Source organism: Salmo salar, chromosome ssa01 (assembly GCF_905237065.1).
Source record: "Salmo salar chromosome ssa01, Ssal_v3.1, whole genome shotgun sequence".
Classification (NCBI taxonomy): domain Eukaryota; kingdom Metazoa; phylum Chordata; class Actinopteri; order Salmoniformes; family Salmonidae; genus Salmo; species Salmo salar.
In genome coordinates, this window is record NC_059442.1 from 158,746,569 (window position 1) to 158,760,748 (window position 14,180).

The 14,180-nt window shown below is 41.2% G+C and overlaps 1 protein-coding gene across 5 annotated transcripts in view; it reads left to right on the forward strand.

Moving 5' to 3' along the window:
* Positions 1-14,180, forward strand: part of slc25a25b (solute carrier family 25 member 25b) — a 48,656-nt gene that overhangs the window by 20,068 nt on the left and 14,408 nt on the right. For 2 of the 5 annotated variants that reach the window (XM_014143088.2, XM_014143101.2), the window contains exons 2-5: positions 9,396-9,522; positions 9,861-9,948; positions 13,071-13,106; positions 13,533-13,644. In XM_014143088.2, the coding sequence (XP_013998563.1) occupies positions 9,396-9,522; positions 9,861-9,948; positions 13,071-13,106; positions 13,533-13,644 (363 nt within the window). Of the gene's footprint in view, positions 1-4,547; positions 4,806-9,395; positions 9,523-9,860; positions 9,949-13,070; positions 13,107-13,532; positions 13,645-14,180 lie in introns of those variants that run through there. The other 3 variants (XM_014143109.2, XM_014143116.2, XM_014143092.2) reach the window with 3 other exon arrangements.

Below are 14,180 nucleotides of genomic sequence, written 5' to 3' on the forward strand. Positions count from 1 at the left end.
AATGCCACAGATGTGTCAAGTTGAGGGAGTGTGCAATTGGCATACTGACTGCAGGAATGTCCACTAGAGCTGTTGCCAGAGAATTGTATGTTAATTTCTCTACCATAAGCCCCCTCCAACGGGGGCTGGGCGGTATACCGTATTTGACTAAATACTGGTATTGATGGTAATACTGGTATTGATGGACCGGTTGGGGTTTTTACTTTACCTTCTAAAACGGTATTTGAGTGTTTTGGTTTGTTAAATGTGATACTCCGTGCGTAACATCCCATTTTTAGAGGTTACTTAGCTACTTGAGTCATCTCTCTCTCACTCCATGCTGCTTTCCACACAGACCTATCCCCGCCCCCTGTCACTCAATGGGCACATTTTGTTGTTGCTCGAGCACAAGACACTTGCGTTTTAATATAAATCCACTAGCGTTCTATAATTAAAATCCACTAGCGTTCAATAATTACACTTAATTTGTTTCGTACATCTGCAAACAGCTTAAGCTAGTTGTTTTTTTCTTATCAAGTTGGGCCTAAATCTTGTTAGCCGCAAATGCTAATCGTTAGTTAGCTGGCATACTAGCTATCTAATAAATGTACTGAATCTGAGCAAACTTAATTAGCTATACGTCCTGATAATACCAGTGATGGTGTAGCCCTCAATCAGCATGTTTGTAAAACAGTATATTCTAAATTAGAAAGGAATACGCAAAGCATGAACGTTAGCTACATGAAGTAGCTGAGAAAACATTCAATGTAGCCAAAGATTATTGGGTGCCCTAGGAAACACTTATCAACACTTTGGTTCCTACCCTGTCACAATAACTCCTCCCTGGCATTTTCATTCGTTGTCATGTCCATCCACACTGTATTGAAAGTGCCCACTATTATATTTGAACTATATAATTAGAATAATAATTTTATTTCCATTATTCCAACAGTTCGCCGAAGTGTTTTGCTGTAAATTGCAAGTCAAATCGCAATTGCAACATTTGGTAAAATAAGGCCTAGATATTTTGACCATATCGTGCATCCCTATGTAGCAGTGTAAAAATTATCTCAAATGAGTGCGGGAAATGCAAAAATTGAAAATGCTGAAAATATTTTAGGTTGAAGTTGAATTTAACAGTATAAAACAATCAGAATGGAGAAAGACCCATTTGAAGTCACTTAGAATGTATGTGTTGCCACCCAAGGGGCACAAACTACTCATAAAGCAAATGTAGAACTTATTCCAAAACATAAAATACTGTCAATTTATTTTTTATTTTTTTAAATACTGTGATATTATGTTTTTGTCATATCGCCCAGCCCTACCTCCGTCATTTTAGAAAATTTGGCTGTACGTCCAACCGCGGACCATTTACATTTTAGTCATTTAGCAGACGCTCTTATCCAGAGCGACTTACAGTAGTGAATGCATACATTTCATACATTTTATTTTATTTTATTTTTTACTTTTTCCGTACTTTTTTCCGGATCACGTGTAACCTTGCCAGCCGAGGACCTCCACACTTGGCTTCTTCACCTGCAGGATCATCTGACACCAGCCACCCGGACAGCTGATGAAACTATGAGTTTGCACAACCGAAGAATATCTGCACAAACTGTCAGAAACCTTCTCATGGAACTCATCTGCGTGCTCGTCATCCTCACCAGCTTCTTGACCTGACTGCAGTTCGACGTCGTAACCGACTTCAGTGGGCAAATGTTTACCTTTGATGGCCACTGGCACGCTGGAGAAGTGTGCTCTTCACGGATGAATCCTGGTTTCAACTGTTAACGGGTAGATTGCAGACGGTGTGTTTGGCGTTGTGTGGGCGAGTGGTTTGTTGATGTCAATGTTGTGAACAGAGTGCCCCATGGTGGCGTTTTAGTATGGGCAGGCATAAGCTACGGACAACAAACACAATTGCTTTTTATCGATGGCAATTTGAATGCACAGAGATACCGTGACGAGATCCTGAGGCCTATTGTCGTGCCATTCATCTGCCGCCATCACCTCATGTTTCAGCATGATAATACATGGCCCCATGTTGCAAGGATCTGTACACAAAGTTTGTGGAAGCTGAAAATGTCCCAGTTCTTCCATGGCCTGCATACTCACTAGACATGTCCCAATGTTTGGGATGCTCTGGATTGATGTGTACAGCAGCATGTTCCAATTCCCACCAATATCCAGCAACTTCGCACAGCCATTGAAGTGGGACAACATTCCACAGGCCACAATAAACAGCCTAATCAACATGATGCGTCACACCAGATACTGACTGGTTTTCTGATCCATGCACCTATTTCTTTTTATTTCTTTTTTAAAAGTATCTGTGACCAACATGCATGTCTGTATTCCCAGTCATGTGAAATCCATAGATTAGGGCCTAATTAATTTTTCAATTGCAATATTAAAGCTGCTCATGTTGTGTTTCAATATTTTCATTGTAGCAGCATTTTTAAATGTATTAACTCAATCAACTTGGCTGGTTTTGAATAAGCGTGTTATGTGTAAAGGGTGAGTCTTACCTTACATCTCAGCCACGTGCATTCTGGACAAAGCAGAGTAAAAGTGACTGAAATGTTTTACCCTACAAATCAGTGACGGCCTAATGGCCGTAATGACTTTGACCAGACGTTTGTTTGTAAATGTCTATAGCCTAACTCTAAAGGGATGACTAGGTTTAGTGGATATAACAATGTTTTAGAATCTCGGAGCGATCTACCATGTTTTAGGATCTAATAATCTAGCAGCATCTAAACTCTGTACAGGTATTCTCCTTGCATGCACGTGTAACAGCTCCTGGATGTGCGTACATTATATTGAACCGTGGATTTGACCTACCTACACACACACAGACCCCCCCCATACCAAGACCCCTCTCGTCAGCGGCCATTCTTCCTTTACCCTTGGACCCCAGCCGAGTGACTCACCCAGAAATAGCTGGCCAAGTGAAATGGGAAGACCGAGAGCTAGATACCTGGCGGTCACCCAAGTGATGCTTCGCTGAAAATGTCCCCCCTCTTCTGAAAACGGCCCCCCTGCACCCCTTCAGTGGGATAGCTTTACAGGTGGTTCCTCTAGCAGGCAGTGGACAAGTGCGTGGGTTCTACAGGCTTGCTGCAGTCAGGCACCCGGCAGTCTCTGGGACTCTCCAATCTCCTGTGCCTGTAATTGAATCACTCCTTACTCTCACCACCTCTATCGTTGACAGAGGACACTTTACTGGAGCAGACTGTTACGTCAATGGTGATCTCTATTACTGACACACAATACAGTCTGGAATGGTGGTAACCTCTCATTTAGTCCTAATTCTACAGGTACATGTTCTTTCTTCAGAAGGGGACGTTTCATGCTGCTTTTTACTTAAGTTTTCTACTTAAAGGGCCCATTTGTAAGCCTACCTGTATACATTTCAAGAGCAGGCTACTAAGTTAAAATAGGCTAAACTTAATAAATCCACCAACTTCATCCCTTGGGAGGCAGGTAGCCTAGTGGTTAAGAGCATTGGGTCAGTAATTGAAAGGTCACTGGTTCGAATCCCTGAGCCGACTAGGTAACACTAATTGCTCCTGTAAGTCGCTCTAGATAAGGGCGTCTGCTAAATAACTAAAATGTCAAATCCCTCTTGACTACACTTTGGGTTAGCATTTGTGCTTCTGCTAGTACTCCTTGGGTTAGTGGTAGCATATTAGCGTAATGGTAGCGTATTAGCTGTGATGGTCTACTGCAGTCAGTCTCAAAAAATATGTCATCAATGCTAATGGTGTGGTAGTGTGTCGCCAAAGTTCCTGAGCACATCAGTGGGCCATTTTCCTTTTCTAACAAGATTACTAATATCCAGTGTATTGGCCATCTTGTTAGACATAAAAATTGTCAAATTTCTTGAAAGGAAGATGTTCGACGTTTCAAAGTTTCCCCACAATTACAACTGCACTTTAGTGTGTAACAGATTTTGTGCATGACCTTGTACTATAGGAGATGGTCATCAATGTCAAACTTCAGCTAGTTTAAATATCAAATCCCCCTTGATATAATGGTAACACTTCTCTGTAATAACCCAGTTAAAGGTGTTGATCATACAGCGCACCACAGTTTCGGTCCCAGGATCTGATTCCCTGTAATGCTGATGATCTCATGATTTCCTCTGTGTAAGAAAGAGGAAGATGCCTAATATTGCCACAGTTGGTCACATTCCAGTACGGTAGGATGTGACTTGTGTATTTAAGCTGTTGTAATTAATTACACATAAGAAGAATTTGGACTGAAAGAAAGAGGAGCTTTAAAGGGTTTTCCGGAAAGTTCACCTCTGGTTCCTTAATTTCATTCAAGTGCACAAGTCATTTTTTTTCATGAAGGGGCCATTTGTTGGGGGCTAAAGGGGGGGGGGGGGGCTCCTTTGTCAGAATGCAGTCTTGTTTGGTTCTCTTGAAATATTGACAGCCTGTGGTGGAAAGATAGTAAGAGGGCGGGATGTTGTGGCATCCAATAAGATTGCTCCTTGGTCCTACCAGCCTCTGTGTGGGAGGGACCTTTTTGAGTCCTTTTATCCCATATGTGTCTTCTGCCTACCAGCATTCCAGCTTTGCACTTCAGAGCGGGCAAACTTTTTTTTTCTTCTATGTAACTTATTTATTTTTATTTTACACTTACCTAAGAGAAACATGTTGTGCGTGTGCCTGTGCGTGCCCTTTCCAAACTCAGAACACACTGAATTTGAGTATTTTGAATCAAATGGACTACCAGCTGAACTCAAGTCTCTCTTCAAACTGAGCTTATTTCTTCCTTCTCAGGAATTTTCTACATATCGAAACTGGCGGAAGGTAGATATGCCATTTTTAAATCTGGAATCTTTTTATAGCTGTACAATTCTGTTTATGTGATTATAGCAATAACACTTGAATGAATTCCAGTTAGCATTTCGCTATTTCATTCAGCACTTTCATTCATATGGCAAGACTAGCAGACAGCCCTACAGCTGTAGAATTCGCTTTTTGATTGATTGTGTGAGTGGCCAGTCTGTAGACAGGCTCTCTGCCGCTGTGTAATAACTTGGAAATTATTGTAAATTCACACGAATTTTAATGAACTCTTTCTTGTTATATATAATCTAACGTTCTGCTGAACATTTGTCAGCAATGCATTGTCCTTTGAACCCCCTAGGACCTAGCTTTTTAATGTGCTTCATGCACTGTCCTTATTTTGTCATTTGCTTTTTCATAGGGGTCAAATATGGATTTAATGATTTATTCCAACAAAATATTTCAGACAATTCATTTCATAACCATGAGTTTGTCTTTAATTCACGTTCTTCCAAACTCTATCCAGTCAGACTTCATTTAGCCTCTGCCACAGGCTTTGAACTCACCTTCTGTATGTGAGTGAAGCCTGGGAGCCGACGCTAGACTACTCTTGACTCTGAGTCTGAACTGGTTCTTTAGATTATTCATTTAAGGTTAAGTCAGGGGTTTGGCAGGTATCCTTCAAAGAAGGCTCAGACGCTTCCTGTGGAACAAAGAGTCTAGAAATGTCTAGAAAATGTAAGAAAGCCCAGATTAGTGTCGTCAAAAATTCTTAGAATGTAGGCTAATGCTTTGGTTGATATTTGCTTGTTGTCAACCAAACTTAACTTAAATGTATTCTGAGGGATGAGTGAGAAAATGGCACTATAGTTCTTAAGACTGGACTTTGAACTCATTCCTGTTATTGCCCAAAAATTCTGTACTTCCTCAATAATTAGACTATTAGCTGGAAAACCCACTATTTTATAAACAAACTAGTGGGCGTCTCCAGTTTTACCCTTAACTTTGGTCAGTCGCTCCTGGTTCTGTTTTTAGGTTTCAGCTTGCAGAAATGGCCAGCTAGTTAGTGCACATGGTTGAGTTTATCTGATGTTCAGTCAAAGCTGTCTCCTTCTTTTCGAGGGCAAACAAACCATTGTTAAAAGGATTGCTCATGGTCATGCGTCTGAGTTCGCAAACACCCATATTAGCTTAGTTTCCTGGGTCTACTGACCGACCCTGGTTATTAGAATTGTTTTATTTGCCTTCTCCTATTCTCAAAGTATCTCTATATAACACTATACTCAAATTGCTGTCACTCGATTTAGTTTATGGCAGTCAACTTCCACTTGGCACTATAATCCACTCTTTGACACCTTTTTGCTACCAACAAGAGACTGTTCAATATAGTATAAAACCTAATGCTCTAAAAATACAGTCTGGTCCAAAATTGTCACCCTTAATAAAGATGATAAATACTGTGTCAAATAAATAAATGTTGTTTAACATGTAATGTTTTTTATTCTAAAAAAAGATGGTAGTCAAATTTATTGGCACCCCTGTTTAATACCTCACCTTGTGAGGATAATGACATTGAGCCTTTTTCTAAAATGTTTTATGAGATTGGAGAACACATTAGTAGGGATCTTAGACCATTCCTCCATACAGAATATTTTCAGATCCTTCATCGTTTGTTTGTTCTTATGGACTGTCCTCTTCAATTCAAACCACAGGTTTTCAATGGGGTTCAAGTCCAGAGACTGAGATGACCATTGAAAATGTATATTTTTGTGGTCAGTTAAGCTTATTTTTGTGGATTTTGATTGGTGCTTGGGGTTATTGTCTTGCTGGAAGATCGACTATTTTGCGTCCTGGGGTCCTTGTTAAGGTCAACGGCATCATGAACATTACCCAGTACCAGGACATTTTAGCCAAAAACCTGGTTGCCTCTGCCAGGACGCTTAAACTTGGCAGCAAATTGATCTTCCAGCCTAATCTTTCTTCCCCAAGCACACACCAAAATCCACAAAGAAATGCTTAATTGACCACAAACTCAAGATTTTGCAATGCCCATCTGTCTCCAGACTTGAACCCCACTAAAAACCAGTGATTTGAAATGAAGAGAACAGTCCATAAGCGCAGACGAAGGATGTCAAGGATCTGGAAATTTTCTGTATGGAGGAATGGGTTTCCCAAAGTCAGTACTGGGACCCCCTCTCATGCTGCAAGTTTTGTTTTTTGCTGTAGCACTACACAGCTGATTGAAATAATCGAAGCTTGATGATGAGTTTGGTTATTTGAATCAGCTGTGTAGTGCTAGGACAAAAACCAAAACGTGCACCCAGGGGGGGCCCCAGGATCTAGTTAGGGGAAACCCTGGTCTAAGATCCCTCCCAATGTGCTTTCCAATCTCATAAAACATTTAGAAAAAGGCTCAGTGCCGTTATCCTCGCAATGTGAGGTATTGATGACATCCCATATGGATGTCGATTTAAGGCAGCCCCCCGCACCTCTCTGATTCAGAGGGGTTGGGTTAAATGCGGAAGACACATTTCAGTTGAAGGCATTCAGTTGTACAACTGACTAGGTATAGCCCTTTCCCTTTCCTTTATTGAAAACAGGGGTGCCAATAATTTTGACCCCTATCTTTTTGAGAAAAAAGTATTACTTGTTAAAAAAAAGTATCTTTCTCTGAGCAATTGTATTAGTATAATTTTCAAATTTTGAGTATACAATATAGCTCAATATTTGTATTTATTTTTGTACATTTTGCTCATCTTTATCAAGGGTGCCAATAATTTTGGACCCATCTTGACGAAGACAGGTGAATCATGCTTAGTTTGCAATGGGAAGGACACTTTCCCCCTCCCACAGTGATGGCCCAGTTGTCCCCAAAAGTAGGAATATTGGTAGGCAAGTTAGTGTCCGGCTTAAAGAACTTCACATGCACTGTAACGAGTGTCGTGTGTGGAGGACCAAGACGCAACAAGGAAGTGTATACTCTTCTCTTTTTAATATATAAGAAGGAGAAACAAAATAAACACGTATACAATTAACAGAAACGACACTAACCGTTTTGTCAGGTGACAAGCACAAAACAGAATACAACTACCCACAATCCACAATACAAACACACCCCTAATTATAGGACCTTCAATCAGAGGCAACGATAGACAGCTGCCTCCAACTGAAGGCCCCAACACCAATTAACTAAACATAGAAATACAAATGACTAGACAGAACATAGAAATAAACTAACATAGAACAATAACCAAAACCCTGGACTAATAAATCAAATACCCCTCTACCTGGACACATACACAAAACCACCCTGAACCACATAAAACAAAATCCCCCCAAGATCATCTATCTTTAACTGTTGGCTGCGTTTTACCCAGAAGCCACTGCTGGCCATCAGCCAACTGCTCAAGGAGACCTAAGATTTGCTCTATTTATTGAATCATAAGGAGGAGACACACACTTCTCAGGAAAGGACTGGTAGGAGTTAACCTAACGTAGCAGGCGTAAAAGAAACGCCTGAAACTAGATCCCCTACATACTGGTCTTGACCAGAAGATTAAATAACTGTTTGGAGATTCTCTTCTGAACTGTTCAACCAATCCAGTAAATGTGGAGGAGGAGTTAAGATGGAGTGTCGCCTTGTTAATGTCCAAAAGCGGAAGTCTCGTCACAGGCTCTCTTTCTATTTCCCCTGAAAACCGGATGCATCCGGTTGTTGGGGACACGGCAGAGGCTAGGTAGGAGTTAAAAAGGGGCTGGATTGTTAGAAACACAATAGTCCTAGAATATATAGATATATTGGACCTGTATTTAGGTAATCTACTCTATAAACCTGATGTGATAACCTAAAAGTCTAACATAAGGAGTTACACTAATAACAAAGAGTTATTCTTTCACCTGTCCCCTAACATGGCCCCCAAAGGTCAGAAGTTCAGATATTTTTGGAAATGCACAGAACCATACACACACCCCTACACTCATGGAAATGCACACACAACCATGTGAGTCAGTCCTCATAGATTCAGCTGGCCCAGACCCACTCATAAACTCCTCACCCAAAGTTTATAACTGTGAGTCAAGATTGACTTTAAATCGCTGAGAAGAACTCCCAGGCCTAGCTCCACCTTTTTAATAGAGGCTCTTCCTTGGCTCAGAGCCCATTGGGGTAGGGGTTAATGATTGAAATGCACTCAGCTCCACATGCATTTCTCAACGCCTTCAGCTCAATGGCTCGGACAGCCCGTATGCTCTTTCCGCCAGGCTTGAGTTAGAGTTCAACGTGGCTGTGATGGTCTAAACACTCCACACTAATGGATCAGGTGATGCCCACCATATGACCACTCTGGAGCAAACAAGACCCAGATGGCTGTCACCTTCCCCTCACTGACCTACACGCCTGTCCTCAAATCACTCGGTCCATCTCTTTCTCGTGGCTCACCTTTGTCATAGTTTTAACTAAATTTAGGCTATAATTTCCCCTTGCCTTGAATCCTCCATGTTTTTGTTTTTTTAACAGCTGTATCCTTGACTCACCTGTCTTGTCTTCAACCTGTATGTAAGTTGATATTTAATCCTTATCTAAATGTAAAATGCCTCTTTCTCATCTGACAGAAAATAGTGAAAGCGGGAGACAAGGACCTGGACGGCCAGCTGGACTTTGAGGAGTTTGTCCACTACCTGAGAGACCACGAGAAGAAGCTTCGGCTGGTCTTCAAGAGCCTGGACAAGAAGAACGATGGTACGATGGAACACAGGCTGGAGCCACTCAACCACTGCCTGTGTTAACTTCTATCACTACCAGTTACACTTAAACCACTGTTTAGCCTTCAAAGTGCTATAACATACTAATCACTTGGGCAGTTGGGGGGAAAATGATGCATTGGGTTAAGCTGTGCATACATAATGACATACTATAACTGAGGAAATTCTGCATTTATGTCTATTACATTTGATGTAGTATTCTATAAGCTGGTATTAAAAGCTTAGTGATATAATATCCGGTTAATGAGATGATATCATCATAATTCAAGCACATTGCGAGTGGTCGATGTTGATGTTTACTCTTTTGCCCCACAGGTCACATTGACTCGCAGGAAATCATGCAGTCCCTTCGAGACCTGGGGGTTAACATCTCTGAGCAGCAGGCTGAGAAGATCCTCAAAAGGTGAGGCTGTCAACCTGGGCTGACGAGTCTCCCGTCTCACCAACACTCCTGTCTAAACTAATGGCTCGTAATGTCCAGCATGCATTTAGTCTCTGACTGTCTCTACTTCTCTCTCCTCTCAAATTCAGATTGCTTTGACATGACATACAATTTCTAGATATTACCAAAGCAATATAGTGGTACAGCATTTCAGTAAATGCAGTACAATGCAATGAGGATAATGAAATCCAGTTAATTTCAGTAGTAATAATAGTACATATAATCATGTGTGCAGGTTCAACACTACTGATGTTGTATTGTGTAATCTTCGGTTGAAGATCCTCGGGGGAGAAATCCTCTCTCTCCCCATTTCTCTATTTCATCTTTAATTCCCGAATGGCTGACTGGTCGCAGTCAGTGTCGTCCATTTACCACTGCCAGGGTCGACTGGGTAACCCGAGTCCACCAGAACATTCCACAGAAGTATTGGTGTTTCCCTCGATTACTCTGTTAGTCCTGGTCAGAGTTGCCACTCCAGTCCTATCTTGTCTTACCTGATGGCTTTTTTGAGGCTTGCCCTTTCAGGGTTCTCCCCAGGATTTTTTAACAAGGTGGTGCTGCTGAGTACAGCGGCAGGAGAGGCCCGTACACCTGTTACTGCCATTTCCTGCAATCTAGAGAAAATGTTTTGCCATATATTCAGTACCAGTCAAAAATTGGACACGCCTACTCATTCAATTTTCTTTTTTATTCTTGACTATTTACTACATTGTAGAATAATGTCAAAATATTGTTTATATATTATACTCTTCAAAGTAGCCACCATTTGCCTTGATGACAGCTTTGCAGACCAGCTTCACCTGGAATGCTTTTCCAACAGTCTTGAAGGAGTTGCCACATATACTGAGCACTTGTTGGCTGCTTTTCCTTCACTCTGCGGTCCAACTCATCCCAAACCATCTCATTTGGGTTGAGGTCGGTGATTGTGGAGGGCAGGTCATCTGATGCAGCACTGCATCACTCTGCTTCTTGGAGTCAATATGGGTATCTCAAACTCTCCATAAGTTCTTATCCTAATGTTTTCAACATTATCTTGTGGACTTTCTTTCTACCTACAGTACCAGTCAAAAGTTTGGACACCTACTCATTCAAGGGTTTTTCTTTATTTTTACTATTTTCTACATTGTAGAATAATAGTGAAGACCATTAAAACAATGAAATAACATGTGGAATAATGTAGAACAAAAAAGTGTTAAACAAATTAAAATATATTTAGATTCTTCAAAGTAGCCACCCTTTGCCTTCATGACAGCTTTACAACTCTTGGCATTTTAACCAGCAGCACCTGGAATGCTTTTCCAACAGTCTTGAAGGAGTTGCCACATATGCTGAGCACTTGTTGGCTGCTTTTCCTTCACTCTGCGGTTTAACTCATCCCAAACCATCTCAATTGGGTTGAGGTCGGGTGATTGTGGAGGGCAGGTCATCTGATGCAGCACTGCATCACTCTGCTTCTTGGTCAAATAGCTCTTACACAGCCTGGAGGTGTGTTTTGGGTCATTGTCCTATTGAAAAACAAATGATATTCCCACTAAGCTAAAACCAGATGGGATGGTGTATTGCTGCAGAATGCTGTGGTAGCCATGCTGGTTAAGTGTGACTTGAATTCTAAATAAATCACAGTGTCACCTGTAAAGCACCATCACACCTCTTCCATGCTTCACGGTGGGAATCACAAATGCGGAAATCATCCTTTCACCAACTCTTTGTCTCAAAGACACGGCGGTTGGAACCAAAAATCTCACATTTGGACTCATCCGACCAAAGGATAGATTTCCACCGGTTTAATGTCCATTTCTCATGTTTCTTGACCCAAGCAAGTCTATTCTTATTATTGGTTTCCTTTTGTAGTGGTTTCTTTGCAGCAATTCGACCATGAAGGCCTGATTCACGCAGTCTCCTCTGAGATGTGTCTGTTACTTGAACTCTGTGAAGCATTTATTTGGGTTGCAATTTCTGAGGCTGGTAACTACAATGAACTCATCCTCTGCAGCAGAGGTAACTCTGGTGTCTCTCTCTTTCCTGTGGCGGTCCTCTTGAAAACCAATTTCATCATAGCACTTGATGTTTTTTTCGACTGCACTTGAAGAAACTTGAATAGTTCTTGAAATTTACCGCGTTGACTGACCTTCATGTCTTAAAGTAATGATGGACTGTCGTTTCTCTTTGCTTATTTGAGCTGTTCTTGCCATAATATGGACTTGGTCTTTTATCATATAGGGTTATCTTCTGTATACCACCCCTACCTTGTCACAACACAACTTATTGGCTCAAACGCATTAAGAAGGAAAGAAATTCCACAAATTAACTTTTAACAAGGCACACCTGTTAATTGAAATGAATTCCAGGTGACTACCTCATGAAGCTGGTTGAGAGAATGCCAAGTGTGCAAAGCTGTCAAGGAAAAGGGTGGCTACTTTGAGTAATCTCAAATATAAAATATGTTTTGATTTGTTGAACACTTTTTGTGATTACTACTTGATTCCATATTTGTTATTTCATAGTTTTGATGTCTTCACTATTATTCTACAATGTAGAAAATAGTACAATTTAAAGAAACCCTGGAATGAGTAGGTGTGTCCAAACTTTTAACTGGTACTGTATATACTTTTTTTTTTACATAGTGGCGCAGCGCCCCTCTTAAATTCTTTGGGGAGAACCCTGCCTTTTACAGTTCTAAGGACCCACATGTTTAATATGTGCAAGGCATATTGATAAGCGGAGGAAACTACAATGATTTACTCTAGTTGAGATAAAGTTAGCCTTATGTCCTTCTGACTGTGAAGTTGTTTTAATACCAGGAAGTAGATCTATTTTACTTGCATGTTACATATTAAGCCATTTTTCACCACGTCCAATATGGATATCATGAAATCACTAAGAGTAGTTGGTTTTATTCCATCCATTTGAAAGATTCTTCCTCAGGCGTTAGTTAGGGTGGGCATTATGACATCACCACCAGAGCCCCCCTCGTTCTTTTGTAGTTCTAATTGTGTGTTTATGTGCATGTCCCTGCCCTCCCCCTTTCTGTGCCTCCCCTCTCCTTTCTCTCCCCTTCTCTTTCGCCCTCTTGCTGGTCTCAGAATAAGGAAGGGCCTTGTCTGGGCCCCTATCATGTAGTAAGTAATGGAATCATCTCCGTCTGCTTGCCCTGCCTCACAAACGCACATCGTCTTCTTCGCTTCGTATTTGACTCTGTTTGTTTCTGCCCTCTCCTCAAGTTTAATTTAATTGTTACAAAGAAAGCCACAGCAAAAACCTGCAGCCCTTTAATTGCTTATAAAAAGCCCAAATTAAGAAGATTACTGAAAGATTCCCATAACCCAACACAGAAAATGCCCATGGCATGCTTAAATTTGGAAAGTAAAAAAGCAGCACTTAAAAGCATTTATAATCTTATCAGAAAGTTGTGCATGTGTGAGCTTACTGACACTGAATTCAGGCACACGCCCACACATAGACGGTCTGGTGAAACAAAAGAGAAGCGGCGCTGTAAAAAGCTATGTTGTAATGGTTCTGGTCTTTTCTGTTTTCTCTGTCAACAGCATGGACAAGAACGGCACGATGACCATCGACTGGAACGAGTGGAGAGACTACCACCTGCTGCACCCTGCTGATAACATTCCTGAGATCATCCTGTACTGGAAACACTCTACGGTAAGATGGAAAAACTGCATGTTTTCCTCTCAGGGTTGTTCAAAAGCAAATTTTGTTTTTCATTGGTTGTTTAAATTTAGTTTTTCATTTAAGTAAAATGAGTGGTCCTGTATGGCACAGTTGGTAGAGCATGGTGCTTGCACCACCAGAGTTGTGGGTTCGATTCTCGGGGCAACCCATTCGTAAAAATGCACGCATGACTGTAATTTGCATTGGATAAAAGCGTCTATATGGCGGCGTGAACGCCATGCTCTACCAATATTAAAACTACTAGGACTGTATGTTGACACGTTTGTCTTATGTCCTTTCTCTTCCAATTGAATAGCAGAGTAGTGTTCATATATTATTAATAGTCCCACAGATACAAACACATTCTCTATGCCCCAACCATATTAGCCGTCTAGGCCCTGACCAGGGTTCCCGGAAAGACTCCCTAGAGGAGCCAAACTGGTCAGTGTGATCCTGCTTAACCAGACCAGATCAGCTACTGCTGACGTCAATAAGCTGGTCTTTCTGCTATTGTATCCCGTTAGGCC